The sequence below is a fragment of the Argopecten irradians genome, chromosome 9 (assembly GCF_041381155.1).
Source record: "Argopecten irradians isolate NY chromosome 9, Ai_NY, whole genome shotgun sequence".
NCBI lineage: Eukaryota > Metazoa > Mollusca > Bivalvia > Pectinida > Pectinidae > Argopecten > Argopecten irradians.
The window spans coordinates 22160078-22180371 of record NC_091142.1 but is presented as its reverse complement, the minus strand read 5'-3'; the positions used below and the strand labels follow the sequence as shown (position 1 = coordinate 22180371).

Below are 20294 nucleotides of genomic sequence, written 5' to 3'. Positions count from 1 at the left end.
AATTGCACTTTTGACTTGATTTTCCAATTCAACAGTTGCGATAATTTCAAAAGGACGTTATGTTAACAATCTTTCAACAACGACGCCCGTTGTGTGAATTTTCCGCAGCCTTCCAAAACACACACCCGCACTTCATACACGCAACACACCGCATACATGGGAGGTCGTCCTTACATTACCCTGGCTTTTAATAGGACACTGATCTAATCAAACAAATTTACAACAATGCCAGGCTTGCTACTTTAAATTATTGAGAAGCAGAATAAGATATAATAAAAATGATACCTTTCCCAATATCGAGTATTAACTGAGTTCAAAGTTAACCAGCACCTGCTTACTTCAGATAAAGGTCTCCTTTGTAGCTAAATGATAAGTAAGCTATATGATGCGATGAAAAGTACATATATACAATAACAATAAAGATTAAGACCTCAATGAACGTATTATTAATGAGTCGTTAAACATTAAAAGAAAGAAAAACCTCCAGAACCCTAAATGTAGATGAAATCTTAAATGTGTTCTTTAAACAAAACATTCCGATTTTGGAATTAAATCATGGGGGCGCGAAAACACCTGTATGAACAATTTAATAATTTAAGAGGAAGCTAAAGTATAAAATAATACAAAATTCCTTAAAAGGTATAAATCCTCGAACTCATTGTCAACGCTAAAAATTCCCAAATGTTACTATGACAACATAGACGTAAGACATGAATAGGTTTTATTTCGGTAATTGACGGCGGTGTCTATAAACACATTCCAAAATTGTAACAATGTTAATGGGTATTTCTTTGGTAGAGATTATTGGCCTATTAGATAATGGGTTACATTTAATAGTTTCAGTTTGTTTATTATTCTTATTCGTTGTTCTATAGTAACGAATACGATTGTCGCCGCTTGTTCATGTACACAGGGAAAATGCCATGTTGCACAATACATGTTAATTCACACTATTGAAGCAAAAGGTATATAAAATTGGAGCAACACATATCTGTAGAAAGCAATGTTTTAAAATTCGGCACTTATTACTGCGATTAAATACTGGAAGTTTTGTGCAACAAAATTAAAAAATGAAATGTCCGAACATTAATCTACACTGCCGTTGCGGGTACTCCAATATCTAACTTGTTATGATCCGGCATTTCCCTGCCTTCTCGTGTTAATGCTTCCTGGTATTTAGCTCTAAATTTATTAAAGTTATAAAAGTCACTAAAATTTGATGATGTAACCGCGACCGGAAGTGCGATAAGTAAAATACCAGTAATAGAACAGAGGGCGCCAATAAAGTACCCTTGTGGTGTAGTCGGGTAAAAATCACCACACCCGACCGTCGTCATGGTAACGATTGCCCACCATATCGCCGTCAAAGCATTTGGAAATTTTATATCAGAATCGCTATTGAACTCTGACATATAAAGTAGAAATGCGAAAATCACAGATACGCATGCGAAAGTTATAGCTAATATACATAGTTCACGTGCACTCGATTTTAAAGAAAGAATAAGGATTTTCACGCCGCAATTGTGTTGCATTAGTCGGAAAACACGGAAAATTCTTGTAGCATATAACGTCCCTATCATAAATAGCACAAAGAATGCACCTTTGAAATGGAAGATGTCCCTGTAGAATTCAATCCACAGTATGTTCCAAATGGCGACCCAAGCAACAAGATCGAGGATGTTTAAGAAACCTTTTATGAATTCTGCCTTGCACGGACACGAGTATAGCCTCAATAGCCAGTCAACCATAAAAATGAAGTTGAGTATCCCGTCGCTGATCATGAGTACAGGATGCGGCATGGTGTACCAGTACATGAGTAAGGGCTTCGAGGTAATGTTGTAGGGGAATGGCAGAGTGTTCGGGGCATCCACCCTAAACATAGGGATAGACTGTACAATGAAGATAGCGGTGGATACGACTATGGAGAAGCACAAAACTGCATACCACACCTGTAACAGATAAAATATATAGTAATAGTACCTGGAATAATTGTAGATATACATAAGTTGTAACTTTAGAAAATAAAGAAACAGACGTCGCATTACACTGCTATGAAAATACATCAGTGGACGCCCTTTTGAGGAACGCATGAAAAACGGGAATATTTTGTCGCAACACTTTGCACACATAAGGCAGTCCTTAATGACCCTTACTGTTAATAGGATTTACTTATAAGCTAATCAATCAACCAAGTGTTGCTCAATGGCGTTCAAATGTTACGGAAAATAAACCTGTGCCAGATTTCCACTGTTACAAGGAGAGGCAACACAATGCTCCAAAATCATGCACCCACTTTGTTGGTGGAGAAGTCAAAAATTCCTCTTTGAGATTTTTTTTAACTTTGTGACCGCGTTCTATCAAACCCCCACCTTAATATCAATATTGAGATGTTCTAGATTATGTTATGTTTCATAATCTTTTTATATAATTTTATAAAACTGAATTATGTGTCAATTTGTTTGCATAATATTTGTCATATTACTTTGATATGAGTTTTATATAATTGTTTATAATTAATTTGTCACATTACGGTGGCCATTTTCAATTAATTTAACTCATTGTTTTCTGTATCTGTAGTGTGCATAAATAACGGATAACGTTTTATAGACATCTTTATAGATTTAATTGTTAGACATCATTTAGGCTACAAAATGATACATATTCATTAATTGAACTACCAAATGCATAATGCATATTTGAAGATAGGCAGTACATTAACCATGATGTTAATCAAACTGAGTGAGTGTGTCCGTCTTAAACGTGTAACCTATAGATAACCGAGATGTCTGTCCCAATTACGAGATTAGGTTGGAAGTGTAAGTAACAATATACATGTAGCACGTTTCTGTGTTTTATTATTGCTTTGAAGTGCTACTCATTTTAGACACACCTCATTCCCCGCGGTTCTGCTCACATAAGAGTGTCATGAAAATTACAAACAACTATGATAAAATCAGTCAGCTTCAGATGCAATCAAGATGGAGACACGAGTGCATTAGAGTACAAAAAGCCATGCTAAACCAGCAGTTTTTACTTTAGGAATAACGTATTGGGAACGTGACACTATCCACAATAAATGTATTCTTGCGTTTTTCTCTTAGTTTTAAATTAATGAAAGAAATCCTATCATGTGAAGAGTTTAAAACGTTCAATTAATTACACCAAATGGATTTCAATCATTTTAAGGAAATCCAATTAAGAACAATGTCAATGCACCATAGCGCTGTCTCATCCTTTTCAATTGCATAGACGATACCGTTGTATGATTTATCATTGAAGGCAGCTGAGCTTTTCCGTTTAATTATTATCAAATACCTATTGATCTGCCAAACGGTTTGTTAATTAACAATTTGGTATACTTTATATGACTTCATCATTAATATCATGTACACTTACAATTAAGGTTTTGTATCAGAATACTAATACAATACCTTAAATTCAGTCAGTCATTAAACACCATTGGCAACATATGTTTGTATACTGAAACTAGCAATATTGTCCAATCGCAGAGAGACTCCAAACTTGTCATACATATCTTAACACGCGTTGTTATAGCTAGCACAAAGTTAAGCATTTCATAAACACAGAAACTGACGGAATTACCAGTCGATTTGTTAGTTTTTTCCAAAGTGTAGCGACATGCATACCAGTGGTTTTAATATGTAAATATAAACTATATTTGCGAAACGTATTAATTTAATTCATACAAATCACATTCAATTGCCATGGTGTACGCATGCAAGGGGTTAGTTAACTAGTGGAGACTAATGTGGGGGAAATGGAACTGGCATGCATTAACATTTACAATGAAATAGCATGTAAAACAAAAATTCCTTCCTGAAAATAAAGCACATTACGCATTAAAAAGCTATACCACTGCATGTTTAGGGTTAATGTTTGGCATGGCGTGTTTCGTTTTAACATATGATTTTATCCAGCATCTATGATAAAATAGTGTTGTTTGTTTTAGAAACACCACTGTCAGAAACTTAACAGACTTCGGTAATCCTCGAATACCAGGCAATCTTTCCTTGAGGTTCATTTATATGCAATTAAAAGGCTTTTAGATTCAAAGTACATAATTGATAAAAATCAGTATATTACTGATGAGTACATGAGAACATGGTATGGAAACGATGACAGAGGTATGATAAGTAAACTTAGCTTCAATGGTATTATACATGAAAATATGAAACATAAGACATTTGTAAAAAGATACTAAAATGCAATGGATGTCACTGATACATAGCTGCAATATTGTAGCTCAAAAGACCTTTTGACAGAAAATAGTGTCGTCTTTAGAGCTACAATTGATGCCTATTACTGCTAATGGAGCAAAGTAATTATTATGCAAACCATTATAAAACTTTTGTTTGCATTTTTATCGTACTTGTTTGATATCGCATACCTACTAGGCAATAAAACTGAACCACATAAAATATCATATTCTCCTCATCGAGGCATTTTTTTTTATATAATACATATGAAGGTCTTTCTGAAGGGAATTTATACGACAAGTCGACAAATTGTGAATTTGACGTCTTGTGAGCGGGACGGTAGGTATTAAGAATGGTAGTTATGTTTGTTTTGGACAACAATAATATGTAAATGCATGTATAAGCATAAAATAATTGGAAACCTACAAAAAATATATAAAACTGTGTCCGAGTGATTTTCGGAGGCAGTGCTCCACCACGACACATAGGGACCAATTCGTACCCGGCCGAAAGGTATAGTAGGCCAGGTACATATACTCGTTCTAACTGATACACATCTATATGCATTCACTGTTAGGGTAGCAAAATGAATAGTTCAATGTAAGGAAAACTCTGAATGCGTGTACATGTAGATTGATAAACGTATGAATGAGGGAAACTGCCCATAGCGATCGTCTTCTGTGGTACCTTCACAAATGGAATTTCTGCGATTTTTACGTTCAGATTATCTAGACAGGACATCTACTCATCAAATTTCGTTTCACGATAGTAGGTACTTAAATGGTATACAAAACGGGAAAAAAAACTACATTACCTTGGCTAGTGTACCCTTCCTGTGGTTATTGAGACATTTCCAGGTTCGATCCCGTATGCTCTGTTCTCTCTCTTGTGTTTTTATCATGTACGGCGAATCACAACAATCGGTGGAGAGTATATCTGTCTTATTCTCAACACAGGGAACATTGGAGAGCAATCTGTTTAGCACTTCCATATCTTCATCTTTCTGATAAAATGCCTTCCAACAACATTTTGCAAGGTGGCTTTCCGGAATTTTCCAGTAAGAGAGTTCTTCTCTTACTCGCTCGGAGCACACGGAATTCGGTATATGAAGTCTGCCTGTACTGAAGTAATCAAGGATTGTGTCAAATACCTCTGCATTCCGGTCAAAGAAATATTCTCCACTGTCTGAGTCAAAGAACTCTGATGATTTGTCCAGATTAGCCAGAGGAGAATCAGCTGGTGCCTTCGCTAGAGTTGCAGTTTTCGTCTTAAACACAGTTCCACGAACGTTGATAACAAGTAAATCCATTATACTTGTGTAAGTGCTATATGTATTGAAAATGAATGATATCCTCGTTCAGTAAGCGTGTCTATGGATGTTCCACACACTTATTGATTTTACATGTAATTGATTTCAAAGAATATCACGGATACAATGATTTAAATTTTTCATCAGCAACTTTGAACTTCTATCTGAAAATTAATTGTTTCCAAAGGGTTGATAACTGTATCGGTTGACTTTATGCGACAAACCTGGGTCCCGATAGAATCCACACCAGCATTACCCCGGAACAGGTGTCACAGACCCTGACTTCAAACGGGCATCATATCATGTTTATTTCATATGTATTGCACTATAGAATGCATAGTCTATTCGGAAGCTCCAAACCATTCCATGTATAAATCCACAATATGTCTTTAATTTTAAACAGCACCATGTACACCTTCGGAGGCCATAACATCTGTAACCAGTATTACACAGGAGTTATATAGCTGTCTACATTAACAGGAATCATCAGCATAGCACCGCCCAATGTACTTCCCATCTGTACAAGTCAACACACACCAATACAGCCCACTGTCTATCACAGACAATTCACTTTCTAAATAGCACTGAGATACTAATTACCACACAAGACAGTGCCTATTTGCAGAAAAACACTACACATCGACACGGTGTGTTTTTATGTGAACTTTTTAACGTATTGTTGTGTTAGCCTGACTCATCTGGTGTAGGCACAATAACTTCACCCAATGGACAGTTTGCCGCCCGATTTCAGCTAAAAACTACGGTGACAGCAGCTGTATGTGACAGCTTGTTTAAACAGTATGTTCGTCCTCGTTTATGGTAACGTAGCTGTCTTGCGTATTTAATCGGAATGCTGCATGAAATGCTGTAAAAGATCCATCATTTAAAATAATTTAAACTGAAAATTAAATAAATTGTTAAACGTAACGGCGTCTTATAACAGTTACAGGTTGTTCTAGATTAAAGCATTTTATCAACCATAAAAACAACAAATCTGTTTGCTAACATTTTCTGCACCGTATTTCGTATGTCTATAACTTAACTAGTATATTTCTCGATACGTCTGCGTCGATATTTTTAACGAAATAATTGCTAATAACCAAAGAATCTGAAACAAGTTAACCGAGATTTTCGATTGGGAAAATATTTTGAATTTCAATCATCAAAGGTAATATTAGATTCGTTAGGTTTATCATTTAAAGGCCCATTACCTTTCCGGAGCAAAATATAAAGGTTTCTTAAAAAACATTAATAACATCAGAAAATGCATACCGATGACCTAAAATAAGGTTACGACACCAAACATGTGCAAGATTCCATGCGTAATATATGAAAACAGTGGAGAGTCAATTCGCTGTTTTGCCGTCTGGCGCAGTGATAGTCAACTACCGCGCGGTATTTAGGACGAAGGCGGGAAACATAATACGATCCGCGTTATGAAAATAAACATTTTATTTATTTTAATCAAAACGTTCAGAAGGTGATGATAATTGTAGTATTAACGGTAAGATAATAATTCTTAAGTCTCTACAAAATTATCGATCTTGTTTTACATTCCCATTTTAAAAACTAAAAGCCGTTTCGGAAAGGTAGTGGGCCTTTAATCATTATAAGACACTCCTCTGTCTAAGTTGAGATGCATTAAGTTAATTTCGATATTATCAAATTGTCATACAAAATCAATTAGTAATTCCGCGATCATATTACCATTAATTCACGTTTTGGTCATATTCATAATTACATTGCTGCCGTGTTTCACTTAATCTTTGATCAATCAAATGAAATTATTAGATTTTGCTTTAATACTTTACATCAGTTAATGAAATTACATCAATTGTCCTTGTTTTGTCAAGTGGTGGTGAGAAATATAAGGACTCCACAAAGATATGTCACTTAGTTGTTTGTTTGTATGATTAAATTAACGGCCTATTAACAGCCAGAATCACGAAAGGACGGCATCCCATGTATGCTGTGTGTATCGTGTATGAAATCTGAGGTGCGTGTTTCGGTAGACTGCTGTATATTCGTGTTATGTCTTCTCGTATAGTGGAACTGTTGCCCTTTTATGATAGTGCTATAGCACTTTCCATAAACGTACATTGTTCTAAGTGTTATTAGAATAATTGGAATACCGTAATTAAATCAATGGAAATCAGAACGTGTGACTAGTGAAATGACTGACAGTATCGTTTAAGCGAGTCTTATCTGATATAAAATATTTGCACCATACCACATCCTGCGAGATTGCTGTAATGACATGAATTCAGCGCTAAACGTCTGACAGCTCAAATTTGTCTTTTGTCCCATTACAAGCGGAATTCATACTACATCCAATTAGGTAACAAACGATCAACATATATTGCAATAATGTCGACTCTTATCATTATAACCTGGCTGCTTAGACTTAAATAAACAATGGTATGAATAAAATTACACTGAACACACAAATGGGTTTACATTAGCACAGTGTACATAATTCGATTCAGTGCATTTTCTTAAATTCCATCACAGATAGTTAGACATACATTGTCGACAATAAATTGTTTGTAACCATAAGGTTTGTATTTTATCAAATGGCAAAAACGAAGAAAAAGGAGAGTGCTTTTAATTAATAAAAATCATATGCTCCCTCGAAGAATTTGCAATAAAATGATAACAAATGATAAACTGATAGATTTGTAACGCAACACACGGCGTACAAGGCTGTCCTTACATGACCCAGGCTGTTAATCAGACGTTAATTTAATCAAACAAACAAAACAAAGTTAAGTAGATAGAGATATCTCAACCACACTGAAATGTTTGTTAGTACGGTTATGTAACGTGTATTTTAAAGTGAATAGTCGGGTTTAAATCAGTTTAAATACGTTCATTGGGCTTCAAAAAGTCCTTACATATCAAAACGACAGTCAAGGTCTGCTCACGTTGTCCAGTTTTGACCATTGCATTATGGCAAAGACCCATGTGAATTTAACACAGTTCTAAAAATAAATTTGCCTAACTCTTTCAAAGCGAGGCTGTGTGGAAATTTCAACTCGGACATAGCCAACTGGGAGGACATGGTATAAATAACTTTTCACATTCAGAGCGATTTTGACAGGACACTTTATTTCATAAGACATTATGCTGGATATATTAACACCATTTTTACCTAATTTAGCCTTCCTTTCCCTGACTATTAACTTTAAACAGCTAGTGTATTTTCAAATATTTTAATTACAGACTTGTGAAGTATTATCTTTACCGCGGATATTTTTGTTATTATCAAATATTTTTATCATACAATGTAATCAAACAATCTTCAACTCATGAAATTGAATCTTAAATTTAACTGTGCATTGAAATAACGATTTCCGTATATTACAGCGTTTCAAAGCAATATTACACGACTCAATGCTATAAACAGATCAATAACACATGGTTGAAAACTAAAGTATCGGCAAATATTGCATTTCATTACGTTCACTGTTCTATCACAATTTAGGTCATATTTCAGATATTCCAGGGTTTACCATCACTGTCGATGTATCCATTCCTGGTATATGTCATAGCAAAACTTCCAGGAGCAAAAGCAAACCCGACCTGAAGCCCATCGTCAAACCCGTACCATGCACTGTTACTATGTTCTTTTGATTTATAGCAAATGACCAAACTATCTGTATCATATTTTGCCGCATACGGAGCCTTCAGTTCTGCTATGATATAAAATGACACACACCACGGATATACCACAGCCTCCCAAAACTTACAGACATACAGAAGGGCAGTCCTTAAATGACCCTGGCTGTTAATAGGACGTAAATCCAATAAACAAAACCAATATGCCAAAGTCCATAGTGGATATTACGATAGTGGTAGTAACCCTGGAGTACCCAATATAAATTTAAATCGGAGAACACATGAAATCTATCGAATATTACTGTTAACTATGATAGCTGTACACGTAAAGTTAAAAGACAGTCATAAGATTTTGGTTACTCATGTGGGCATTCACATACTTTGTGAATATGTTTAATGTACTCTACACAGAGGGAAATTCCTGCGAGATGTTTTTGCTTCTACATGAAACTCAATGTTCCTTGCACGTAACCGAGTATTTCATACAATGTATTTCACGTATACGACTAAGCACATTTTAGATTCACAATATAAACGCACGAAAAGTCTCGAGGGAAAACAGCAAAACCCGTATGTCAATTACCTCAATACACACCACGGTTGTAGATCTTAATTCTGAGAAAGGCAGTACCAAGGAGAAATGTCGCAGTTGTATTATAAATAATTTGTGATATGCAATGGAATGACACATCATCTTTATTTATATGCCTCTGCGAGGAAAAAGTCTTTCAAGCAGTGAGTGGTTTGTCACTAATCTATATCATTATAGCAACAACAGTATCCACGACCATCTCTCTTTATTATTTACATGAGTGGTATGTATGTTAATCGTCCTATGTGGCGGTGAATTCAAAGCATTTGTTTTAGTGTTGGGCTTAGTAAGCTTTTTAGTTTGTGAATTATTCAGAAGCTTTTGTAGTATGTACTTGTTGCGTTGCCGATATCCATCCCCCAGAGCTTTTGTCGTATCACAAATGCATTCCATACGGCATTTACAACTTAAATAGTCTGTTATATATTTTCCCCTGAGTATAAAGTCAGTGCATAAACAAATCAAAGCCATTATGTAGAACAATTGACTCGTGTGTGCAAGTTTGGGTTAACAAAATACACTGTACTACAGACCATCTTCCAACCATATGACGCGTTAAACATCCTTATAGTATTCAGTCAACACAGTACGCCGCATATACAGGATACCGTATTTAATGACCCTGGATCTTATTACGGCGTTTATCTATTCACCCGTTATAATTGGAAAGTCTTGTTTTTGAAGGCACATGAAATCAAGTCGATATCTTATTTGTAAACAGACAACACGTGTACAATTACCCAATATCTTTCATTCAAAACGCTTTAAGTCACGAACATACCGCAGTCTCCCAGTACTCGCACAACATACACGCAACACACCGCATACATGGGAGGCCGTCCTTACATGACCATAGCTTTAATAGGACGTTAATAAATCAAACAAAAAACAAAGTAAAACATTTTACTTACTTACTACTGTAATTTCTTTTAACGGTATTAGCTAGGGCCGGATCCCGACGAGTCCATCACGAGTGTGACCTGACAATGATGACGTTTAATCTATAGATATGAAAATTGAAACACCAACAGTAACAGTTATTAAGTCTATTGACTTCCAAGGTAAGTCGGGAAAGGGACCGCGGGAACGTTACTCTACCACAAGTGACAAGGGCTACGCAAGGTTTACGTCCGGGTAAAGCACCGCCAAAGAGAGGAATTTACACTGAGGACAACCGTAGTTGACAGTGATACACTCCAGTGATCGAGCGTTCATGTTGGGCCCTGCAATTGTACCTGCTGCCCCTATTGCATGATCGTAAAAGGCGACTAAATTTAGGATCTTATCTTTTCTATTCTTCCTGTTTGTTTGTTTGTTTTGTTTGATTTATTAACGTCCTATTAACAGCCAACTGACTTTATCCTTCCTAATGCCTCCTTTGGCACCGCGTTCACTTTTGGTCTTGAGTTGAGCGTTCGCCCCTGTGAGGAAGGCTCTGGTTCTATCCTCTGGCCGAGACACACCAAAGTCTGTAAAAGTGGTAGTTTCTGCTCCTGCTTAGCGCTCAGCAAAAAGGGAGTGGGACGACTGTAAATGTGACGGGTGGGGTGTGTTGCTTGGTGTCTTCGGCGGCATGCTTCAGTGAGAATAAAATAGCACTATAAAAAGCAACAGTTCCAGAAGACACAACATGAATATACCGCAGTCTCCCGAAACACGCACCTCGCACAACATACATGCAACACACCGCATACATGGGAGGCCGTCCTTACATGACCATAGCTGTTAATAGGACGTTAATTAATCAAACAAAAGCGTTCATGTTATCACGTTGGACGAATTTGGTGTAGCGGAGGCAGAGAGAATTGGCGGAATTTGAATTAAACATCTTGTGCTATATGCTAGGAGAAATGCCACGAACTTTGATTACATTATGAAAATTTTATATAGAGTGGAGTGAGGGCGTAAGCGGTGTAAGGATTATGTCACTGAGGGTAAATTTTGCTAATTATGTGAAGGAGAATGAACGTTTACTATCATTTTTAATTTATGTTTTTCTATATGATTGCCTAATGGAACCACTAAGCGAGAAATCGTGCAATAACTGACGGCGTGCTTTTTTTGCTTGAATAAAGCGACAGGTCGGGTGAAAATGCACACTTTTCCAACCCTACACTCCATGACCACTCTCCTATATTTAGTTACCAGCCGGGGATTCTAGTACAAATCTGGCAACCGTCCGTTCGTCCTTCCGAAATCATTTTCCGGGCTTTAACTCCAAAACCGTCAACGTAGCTCCTTGAAACGTTCTGTATATATCAAAGTGCCCTAGTTGTGCCTTTTGCCATTACGAATCTTTCATTTTAGATATTTTTTCTGTCGCCATGGACACTCTGTCAAAAACACCAAATCACTTTCTTTTTTTGTTCGAGGACATACCAGACAAGTACCATAGCTGTGCCTGGAACTTCCATGTTTGGTAGTTTTTCTTTCACATAGTTAGAAATCATATATTTAAAGTTATATTGTAATAAAACTTGAGCTTGATATTTTCATGTATTTGGGTTTTCATACCAATTGCGAGGCGTCAGGGAAAATGCCACTCGTTGCGACTCTAGTCCTTGTTTGTGTATTTCTTTGACCATGTAAAATTCTAAATAATATTATTTTGAATGTCTGTATTGTACGTTTAAAGTAGTGTTCAGTAGACGGCATGCGTGGCAATTGGTTGTACAGTTGAGTACTACGCCATTGGTTAGATTAGGTCACAAGTATTTGTTATATAAGGACGGTGGGGCATATTTTTTGTCCTACACTAGGCAATAGGTGGTTTGTTTTCTTAGGTTATATAAGTTAAATGTCCATAGATCATTTAAGGACGGAAAAGTTTGTTGGTGGAGGAAAGCCAGAGTACCCGGAGAGAAACCATCATCCAGTGGTCAGTATCTTGCAACTGCCCCATATAGGATTCTGTTAACAATATTTTATACCTATGTAGAAGAACAGGAAAAATAGACATTCCTGTCGAGTGCCCCAACAAGGAATCGAACACGGGTCTGCGGCTTGGAAATCTATGGTTCTACCGACTGAGACAAAGAAGCATGCTCCTTTAGCTGAGCAACAGAGACCGTTTTTAACACTATTTACAAGCCACACCGACCCGCTCCCTATACGATACTCCCCCTGTTTTTCTTGAGATTTCCTTAATCTCAACCCGAGACTCTTTAACCACCTTCCATGGGTTATTTAGTTGGGCGCCAATGTAGAAGAACAGGGAAATTACACATTCCTGTCGAGTGCCCCGAACAGGAATCGAACCTGGGTCTCCGACGTGGAAATCTACGGCTCTACCGACTGAGCCAAAGAAGCATGCTCCGTCAGCTTAGTGACAGAGACCGTATTTAACACTATGTACAAACCACACTGACCCACTACTTTTACACCTAGAATATGAAAGCAGTGACGCCAAATTTTCAGACGGATGTTGGTTCATAACAACATATACTTCCAATATACATTTACTCATTAATAAACGATTTGCTCTGAACCAATCGAGGTGAGCTGTGGTGGTTATTGACCTTGACCTCTGAGCTATTTTATCAGTGATCAAAACGTCAAATTTGACATTAGTAAACACTCATTAGCCCAGAAAATGCTTTTCTACTTAACCTTAAGCATAACCATTATGGGAAAAGCAAACACAACCATCACATTGATACTAAGTTCTCTGAAATGGCAGTAAACAAGATTAATTACGGCGTAAATAAAACCCTGTAAAATCTGGAACCTCGCCACAGCTAGATACTTTCATGAACAATCAATTACATTTTGGTGATGTAATGTTCTGGTATTTGGAAAATTGGACGTCAATCGTAACGGCGCTGTTGTATTTCTGTGTCTCGTGCATCAGCGACGGTCTGAGTAACTCACGGCTTCTATGTGTGTTGTCGTGTCGTCTAAAGTAAAACCCGTTGTGAGACATCATCACGATAGATGATTCACCTCATTAAAACGATATTAATCTTGGTCCAGCGGCTTATAATTTGACGATTCCGAGTCAATCTTATTGTGTGATGGTGTAGAAATGAACTTTTTAATCCCTGCAATAGCAATCTATTTAAATTACATATCTTTATAATCCCTCTGTTTAGTGGATTTAGTGGTTTTCAATTGAGGTTTGATTTGAAGTACATAAAGGATAAAGATCATCAGAAAGTGACCCCTTATGGGATGTTGTCAGATCCACTATCAAACGGTGTGATTATGAGGATATGCATTTGAATCAGATTGCTACGATACAGTTTCCACACGAACGTATTTTGCTGACGAATCAGTCACAAAGTGTTTGACCTTGCCCTCCGAGCTAATTTGTTATCGACCCTGGTCACAGCCGACATTAGATTATGATGAATAGATGTTCGAAAGCGATTGCTCTATATAGTAGTAGTCCTGTACAACACATGACAAGCGAACAAGCAAATTACCTGATATTTGAACAGTACATAGTAGTCAAACATACAACGACTGCTCATTACAGAGAAAACATTATACCTCTGATTAGTTTAACAAAGATCATGAGTATAAAAGATCACTCAAAAACTCTTGATATCATGACCAGACTGACTATTTTGACAATACGCCTACATAACCTACATAATGAGAATACCTTTCTTGTTTTCTTTCTTTACCTTGCAGTACATATGTAGTTTAATTACATTATTATGTATACGTGATTTATGTTCTAGAACATGAAATGTTCGTGAGCTCTTGGCACCGCCTCACTTTTAGCCTTGAGTTGGGCGTTCGCCCCTGTGAGGAAGGCTCTGGGTTCTGTCCCCTTGCCGACACACACCAAAGTCTATAAAAGTGGTAGTTTCTGCTCCTGCTTGGCGCTCAGCATACAGGGAGTTGGACGACTGGTTCGCCCGTTGTCAGTTTAATGTGACCGGGTGGGGTGTGTTGCTTGGTGTCTTCGGCGGCATGCTTCAGTGATATAGCACTATAAAAAGGGCAACAGTTCCACTATACAAGAAGACACAACATGTATATACCGCAGTCTCCCAAAAACACACACCCCGCACAACATACATGCAACACACCGCATACACATGGGAGGCCGTCCTTACATGACCATAGCTGTTAATAGGACGTAAATTAATCAAACAAACAAACAAATAAATCGTGAGCTCTTTCTTTCGTGGTTCTGAACTTCTTGTGTATTTTGGAATAACCTATTTTTTATTCTCTTTGGTTAGAGATTTGCGTAAATCATGTACATTGTATTTTGATAAAATCAAATCAAAGCAACAAAATAAATACACACATACTTATTGTACCGATTTAATTTATTCATAAAATAAGGTATCAATGGTCTACAATATATCAAGTGAGAATTTTATTTCCAAGATTTTCATTGTATTCTATGACACATGGGACTAGTTCTTGGATTTATTTTTGTTTCCGCGATTCAGCCATGCCACTTCGAGATTTTTTTGGATTAATTAAAAACGTCCTTGTTACAACCAAGGTCATGACAGAAATAAATGCACTACTTTCTACTTTCAGTAATTTTAGCTCACCTGGTCCGAATGACAAGGGTGAGTTTATGCCATACCGTAGCGTCCGTTCGTCAACAATTGACATAACCGCTGGTTGGAATTCAACAAAATTTGACTGGTAGCATCCTTATGGGCTACTGACTGAAAATTGTACAAATGATGGGGCTGACCACCAGAGGCCTGAGGGGCGGAGCCGAAAGGGGTCAATTTGGCTATTTCCATATAAACTTCTTCTTCTCTGAAACCAAGCTTTGGAGAGCACTCATAAAGCAATGGAAGTATCCTTATAGGGCGTGGATTCAAAATTGTACAAATGATGCCCCCACAGGGGCCTGAGGGGCGGGGCAAAAAAGGCTCAATTTGGCTATAACCATATAAACGACTTCTTCTCTGCAACTAAGCTTTGGATAGCACTCATAATGCAGTGGTAGCATCCTTATAGGGTGGGAATTCTAAATTTTAAAAATAAAAGGGCTGAACCCCCGGGGTCTTAGGCGCGGGGCCATAAAGGTTAATTAGGCTTTATTTTCATATATATTACTTCCTCTCTGAAACTATGTATTGGATAGTATATTCGTACGGTATCTATAGCATCATTATATAGTTGGGATTCAATATTAAACAGATCGTGGGATCAATTTTGCTTTTTTTCTATTATGCATTTATATTGCAGTGGGATACCGGGCATACATTTTGGCATTACTAAATTGAAAGTAATAATTCTCCCGATATAAAGTAATTGATATTAGTTTGATAAGGATTAGAATACTATATACTAATGTATTACAAAATCGTGTCATTTAAAATGATACATGATTCTCCCATAGTGATACTTTACATTAAGGCAACAAGACTATTTCAGTATCAGTATCATTCCCAGTGGACGGTGCCAATATACTCGTGATATTGATACTCGGTTCAACGACACATTTAATGTTCAAAGGGTACACATTCAATGTGTAAAATAAGCCCTCAGTTGGCTCAATTGACCGATATGCTATTGGATGACAGAAATGCATTGCTATTTATTACGCCATGTTTAACAAACCAAAGAAACAAATTGATGTCTCCACAGGATTCTATCTTAAAAACACCGCTATATTATAATAATATATTCAAGTTGGAAATAATTATGTTTTTTATCCAAATTGGTTTAGGGGAGCTATTTTTACAGTCAACGACCTTGTTAAAAACACTGATGATATGACCTTTTATTCATTTGATGAATTTCTTCAAAATTTCAGGATTGATACAAATTTCCTTCAGTATCATGGTGTAGTTACTGCAGTGAAACGCTTTCTTCAAAAGTATAATTTTCAAATGAAAAGGCTAGCCCAACCTTTCTTGCCACATCTATTAGAAATATTTTTTATGAATAAAAAGGGGTCTAAAGATTTCTACAAATGCTTAATTTCACCACCTCCCACTCCAAATGGTATCAAGAAATGGAATGAATATTTTGATTTTGATTTTGATAATGAAAAATGGCAAAAAATACTTAAAATACCTTTTTCTGTCACAAAAAGTTCCAAACTACAATGGTTTCAGGTTAGAATTATACACCATATTTTAGTAACGAATACTTTTCTTTACAAAACAAAGTTGTATCCTAGCCCATTATGTTCACTCTGTAATAAGGAAAGAGAAACTATTATTCACTGTATATGGGAATGTTGTGAAGTACAAAAGCTATTACAGCAATTTGAAAATCTGTGTGACATTTTATTTATTCCTATTGTTTTAAATAAAGAATCATTTCTTTTTGGAATATTGTCTCCGGTAGCTAACATTGTTGATAACGAAATTATAATCTTAATCAAACACTATATATATAAAAGTAGATGTCTACATAAATCCTTAAGTCTTGACGCCCTCATCAATACTATTAAAGATCATTTCAATACTGTGAAATTTACCACATATTATAAAAATGAAAACATAAAAAGGAAATTTGACAATAATTGGAGAAAATGGAAACATTTTATTGAAATGTAGCTATAAAAATTTAACATGCATGTGTGAAACCAAAACTTTAATTTTAATTATTTTTCTGATTTGCCTTTTTAGAAAAAAATGTTTTTTTTTTGCTTGTTTTTTTTTTCTTCTTCTCTTATAGCAGTTGTGGGATCTCTCTCTCTCTCTCTCTTTTTCTCACCCCCTCTCCAAATTTAAGTGTTTGATGTATAGTTGATAATAAAAATGATGATTTTATTTCTTTTGTGTATGAGTTAAGAGTGTGTGAAGGTATACAAGGGTGTGTAAGTATGTGTTCATATGTTAGGGTGTGTAAGTATGTATGTATGTATGTATGTATGTATGTATGTATGTATGTATGTATGTATGTATGTATGTATGTATGTATGCATGTATGTATGTATGTATGTATGTATGAATGTCATATATGTATATAACTTCAACACTAGATTATGTACCTGTGCATGTACGCTTTGTAAGTAAGCCTGTATATGTATCTATGTATGCATGTACATGTAAGTATGTATGTTTATAAGGAAATATAATGTATATGGTATGTCGGAGAGAATGTGTAAATGTTTGTTTTATGTTATGTACTATAAAATGTCTTGAAAAATAAAAAAAATATATATAAAAAAGAAAAGTCAGGATATTCCAGGATGGTGTCACATTCTTAAATTGACTTAAAAATTCTTCGAAATAATGAAAATTATCTGAGCTTGCATATGCGATTTTTATACTAATTTACTCACTTTAAATTACATTTTCATTATTTGTGATTGTGTTTTTTGTATCAACATACCCCGGTATGCATTACATAACCTGAATCGAGAATTTCCGGTTTTGAAAAAACAAGTTTAAAGACCCACTACTTTCCGTAACAAAATAAATCTTGAAAACAGTAACATATGAAAAATGCATACCGAATGTTTGAGATGAGGTTACAGCACCAAACAAGTACAAGATGCCTTCGTAATCTATGTTGGCAGTGATGTTTTGCCGTCTGGCGTAGTGATAGTCAAATAACGCGCGGTTATCATGACAACAGCGAGAAAAATAATCAATACGACCTACTTTATGAAAATTAACATTCTATTTATTTAATTTAATTGTTCTGAAGGTGAAAATGTATTATAAAAGGTAAGCTAATAACGTTTGCGACAAGATAATCAATCTCGTTTTACATTCCCATTTTAAAAATTAAAAGCCGTTTCATCTTGAATCTAGTTATTATCATTATTTTCAAAATATATACGTCAAAGAATCCTTCTTCTTATATTACTTAAAACTTGTATTTGACAATCAACCTGCAAGGACTTTGTATTTTGTAAAGAACGATACATTTTAATCAGTTTTTTTAAGTATTTAGAGCTATTTAGTTCGCCATCTTGGTTATTTTGTATTGATGTATAGAACTAACGTTAATATCCGTTTTTACCAGTTATATTCTAGAAAGCTTTTAAATGAGATGAACAGACGTTCAATGTCTGTTTCATGTGATTTCCTGAAGGAATTATTGACAATTTCAATATTCAGCAGCCATCTTTGACGCAATCTTGAATATTTTAAAATGCTCAAAGATATAGGCTTCACATTCTTACCAATGGGCAATAATCTACAGAGAAAAACACTATATCAGATAATACCTTATTTGACCTATAAAAGTGTAAAATAGCTGTTAGTGTTACACTTATACGGATAAAAGAACACGTTCATCATCGATAGTGGTTAGACTGCATACGGATTCGTTTAAGATAGGTAGGATTTTTATGTTGGTAGCTACATACATGTTAAAACGCCTTTACAAAAAATCAAAATCTCGGACTAATCTACTTTTTAACACATCATCGTAATACATGTTCAGTCGTGTGCCAAAAGTCTTCGTAATATTCGAAATGGCCGACACGGACGGAACAGCCCGCTTCACAATTTCTAAGTTTTAAATTTCAAAAACTAAGAAAGCCACATACATTGTACCTCATTATTTGGTTATGTATCCCTTTGATAATATTAGGTTCCGTAAACGCTTAGGTATAGACGTGTGCAAATTTTGAATGAAGTTAACTTTATTTTTTTCCCAAGCAAACCGAATGGCATTCTCCAATAAATTATTTGAAGTCAAAACTTTGAGATTGATTTGGAGCTCTAGTTTCAGTTTATGCCAAACATTTTCAATTATGTTCATGTCTGGACTCTGCGCTGGCCATGTCATAGTATTAATATTATTAGTTTCTAGAAATGTTGTCACATTTCCTGGCTCGATGTACCGGAGCATTGTCATCTTGAAAGACATAATTGTTTTCGGGGAAATGGCGTGCTATAACTGGCCACAGATTATGATCTAACACTTCAGTATATTTTTCAGCATTCATTATTACCATTAATAACACAAATTGTTCCAACACCATAAAAAGTAATGCATCCCTATATCATTAAACTTCGGGGTGTGACAGCTGGCGTGTTCAAACATTCCTCTCCAGCTTTTCTCCAAATATAAACACGGTGATTATTTCCAATTTCCACCTTACATTCGTCAGAAAATATCTCTCTACTCCAATAATCTTCTACAGTTTTGTTTTTGTTTTCTTTGCACCACGATACACGTTTTTTAATATTTTCTTTCCTGATACGAATTTTCTTCTTAACAATTCTTTTATGAAAATCCTTCCTCGTGAAGTTTTCTCTGCAAACTTCGTTTAGACACTCTATCGCATCTATATTCATTAAATGTATTAGTAATATCTTGTAAAGTCCGCTGCCTGTTTCCCCTTACAGTTCGAAACAGTGCCCTCGAGTCGTGGTCAGATAATACGGGAGGTCGTCCCGATCTTTTTCCATTTTCTATCATACTACGCACTTTGAAACGTCTCAAAAACTGTCAATCTAATTAAAATACAGATCCTTATTATCACTACGTTTGATAAGAGGATCTGAGAAAATCCCATTAGAGGTCATGTCCAGGTGACCTTTGGAAATGGCCAATCAAATTGCTACTTGCAAAATTTTGACAGTGAATTTCAGGGACGAAATAGTTTGAAAAAACTGTCAGAATTATTTTGGTTTACGTCGTCATCTCGCCAAAGAGC

General features: G+C 35.8%; 1 protein-coding gene across 1 annotated transcript; it reads right to left on the bottom strand.

Moving 5' to 3' along the window:
- Positions 1-704: 704 nt before the first annotated feature.
- LOC138330891 (potassium voltage-gated channel protein Shaw-like) lies at positions 705-6256 on the bottom strand. The gene is made up of 2 exons (XM_069278380.1): positions 5032-6256; positions 705-1949 (listed from the first exon to the last, which is right to left on the bottom strand). The coding sequence occupies exons 1-2, from the start codon at positions 5524-5526 to the stop codon at positions 1092-1094; spliced, it is 1353 nt and encodes a 450-aa protein (XP_069134481.1). The 5' UTR covers positions 5527-6256; the 3' UTR covers positions 705-1091.
- Positions 6257-20294: the final 14038 nt, after the last annotated feature.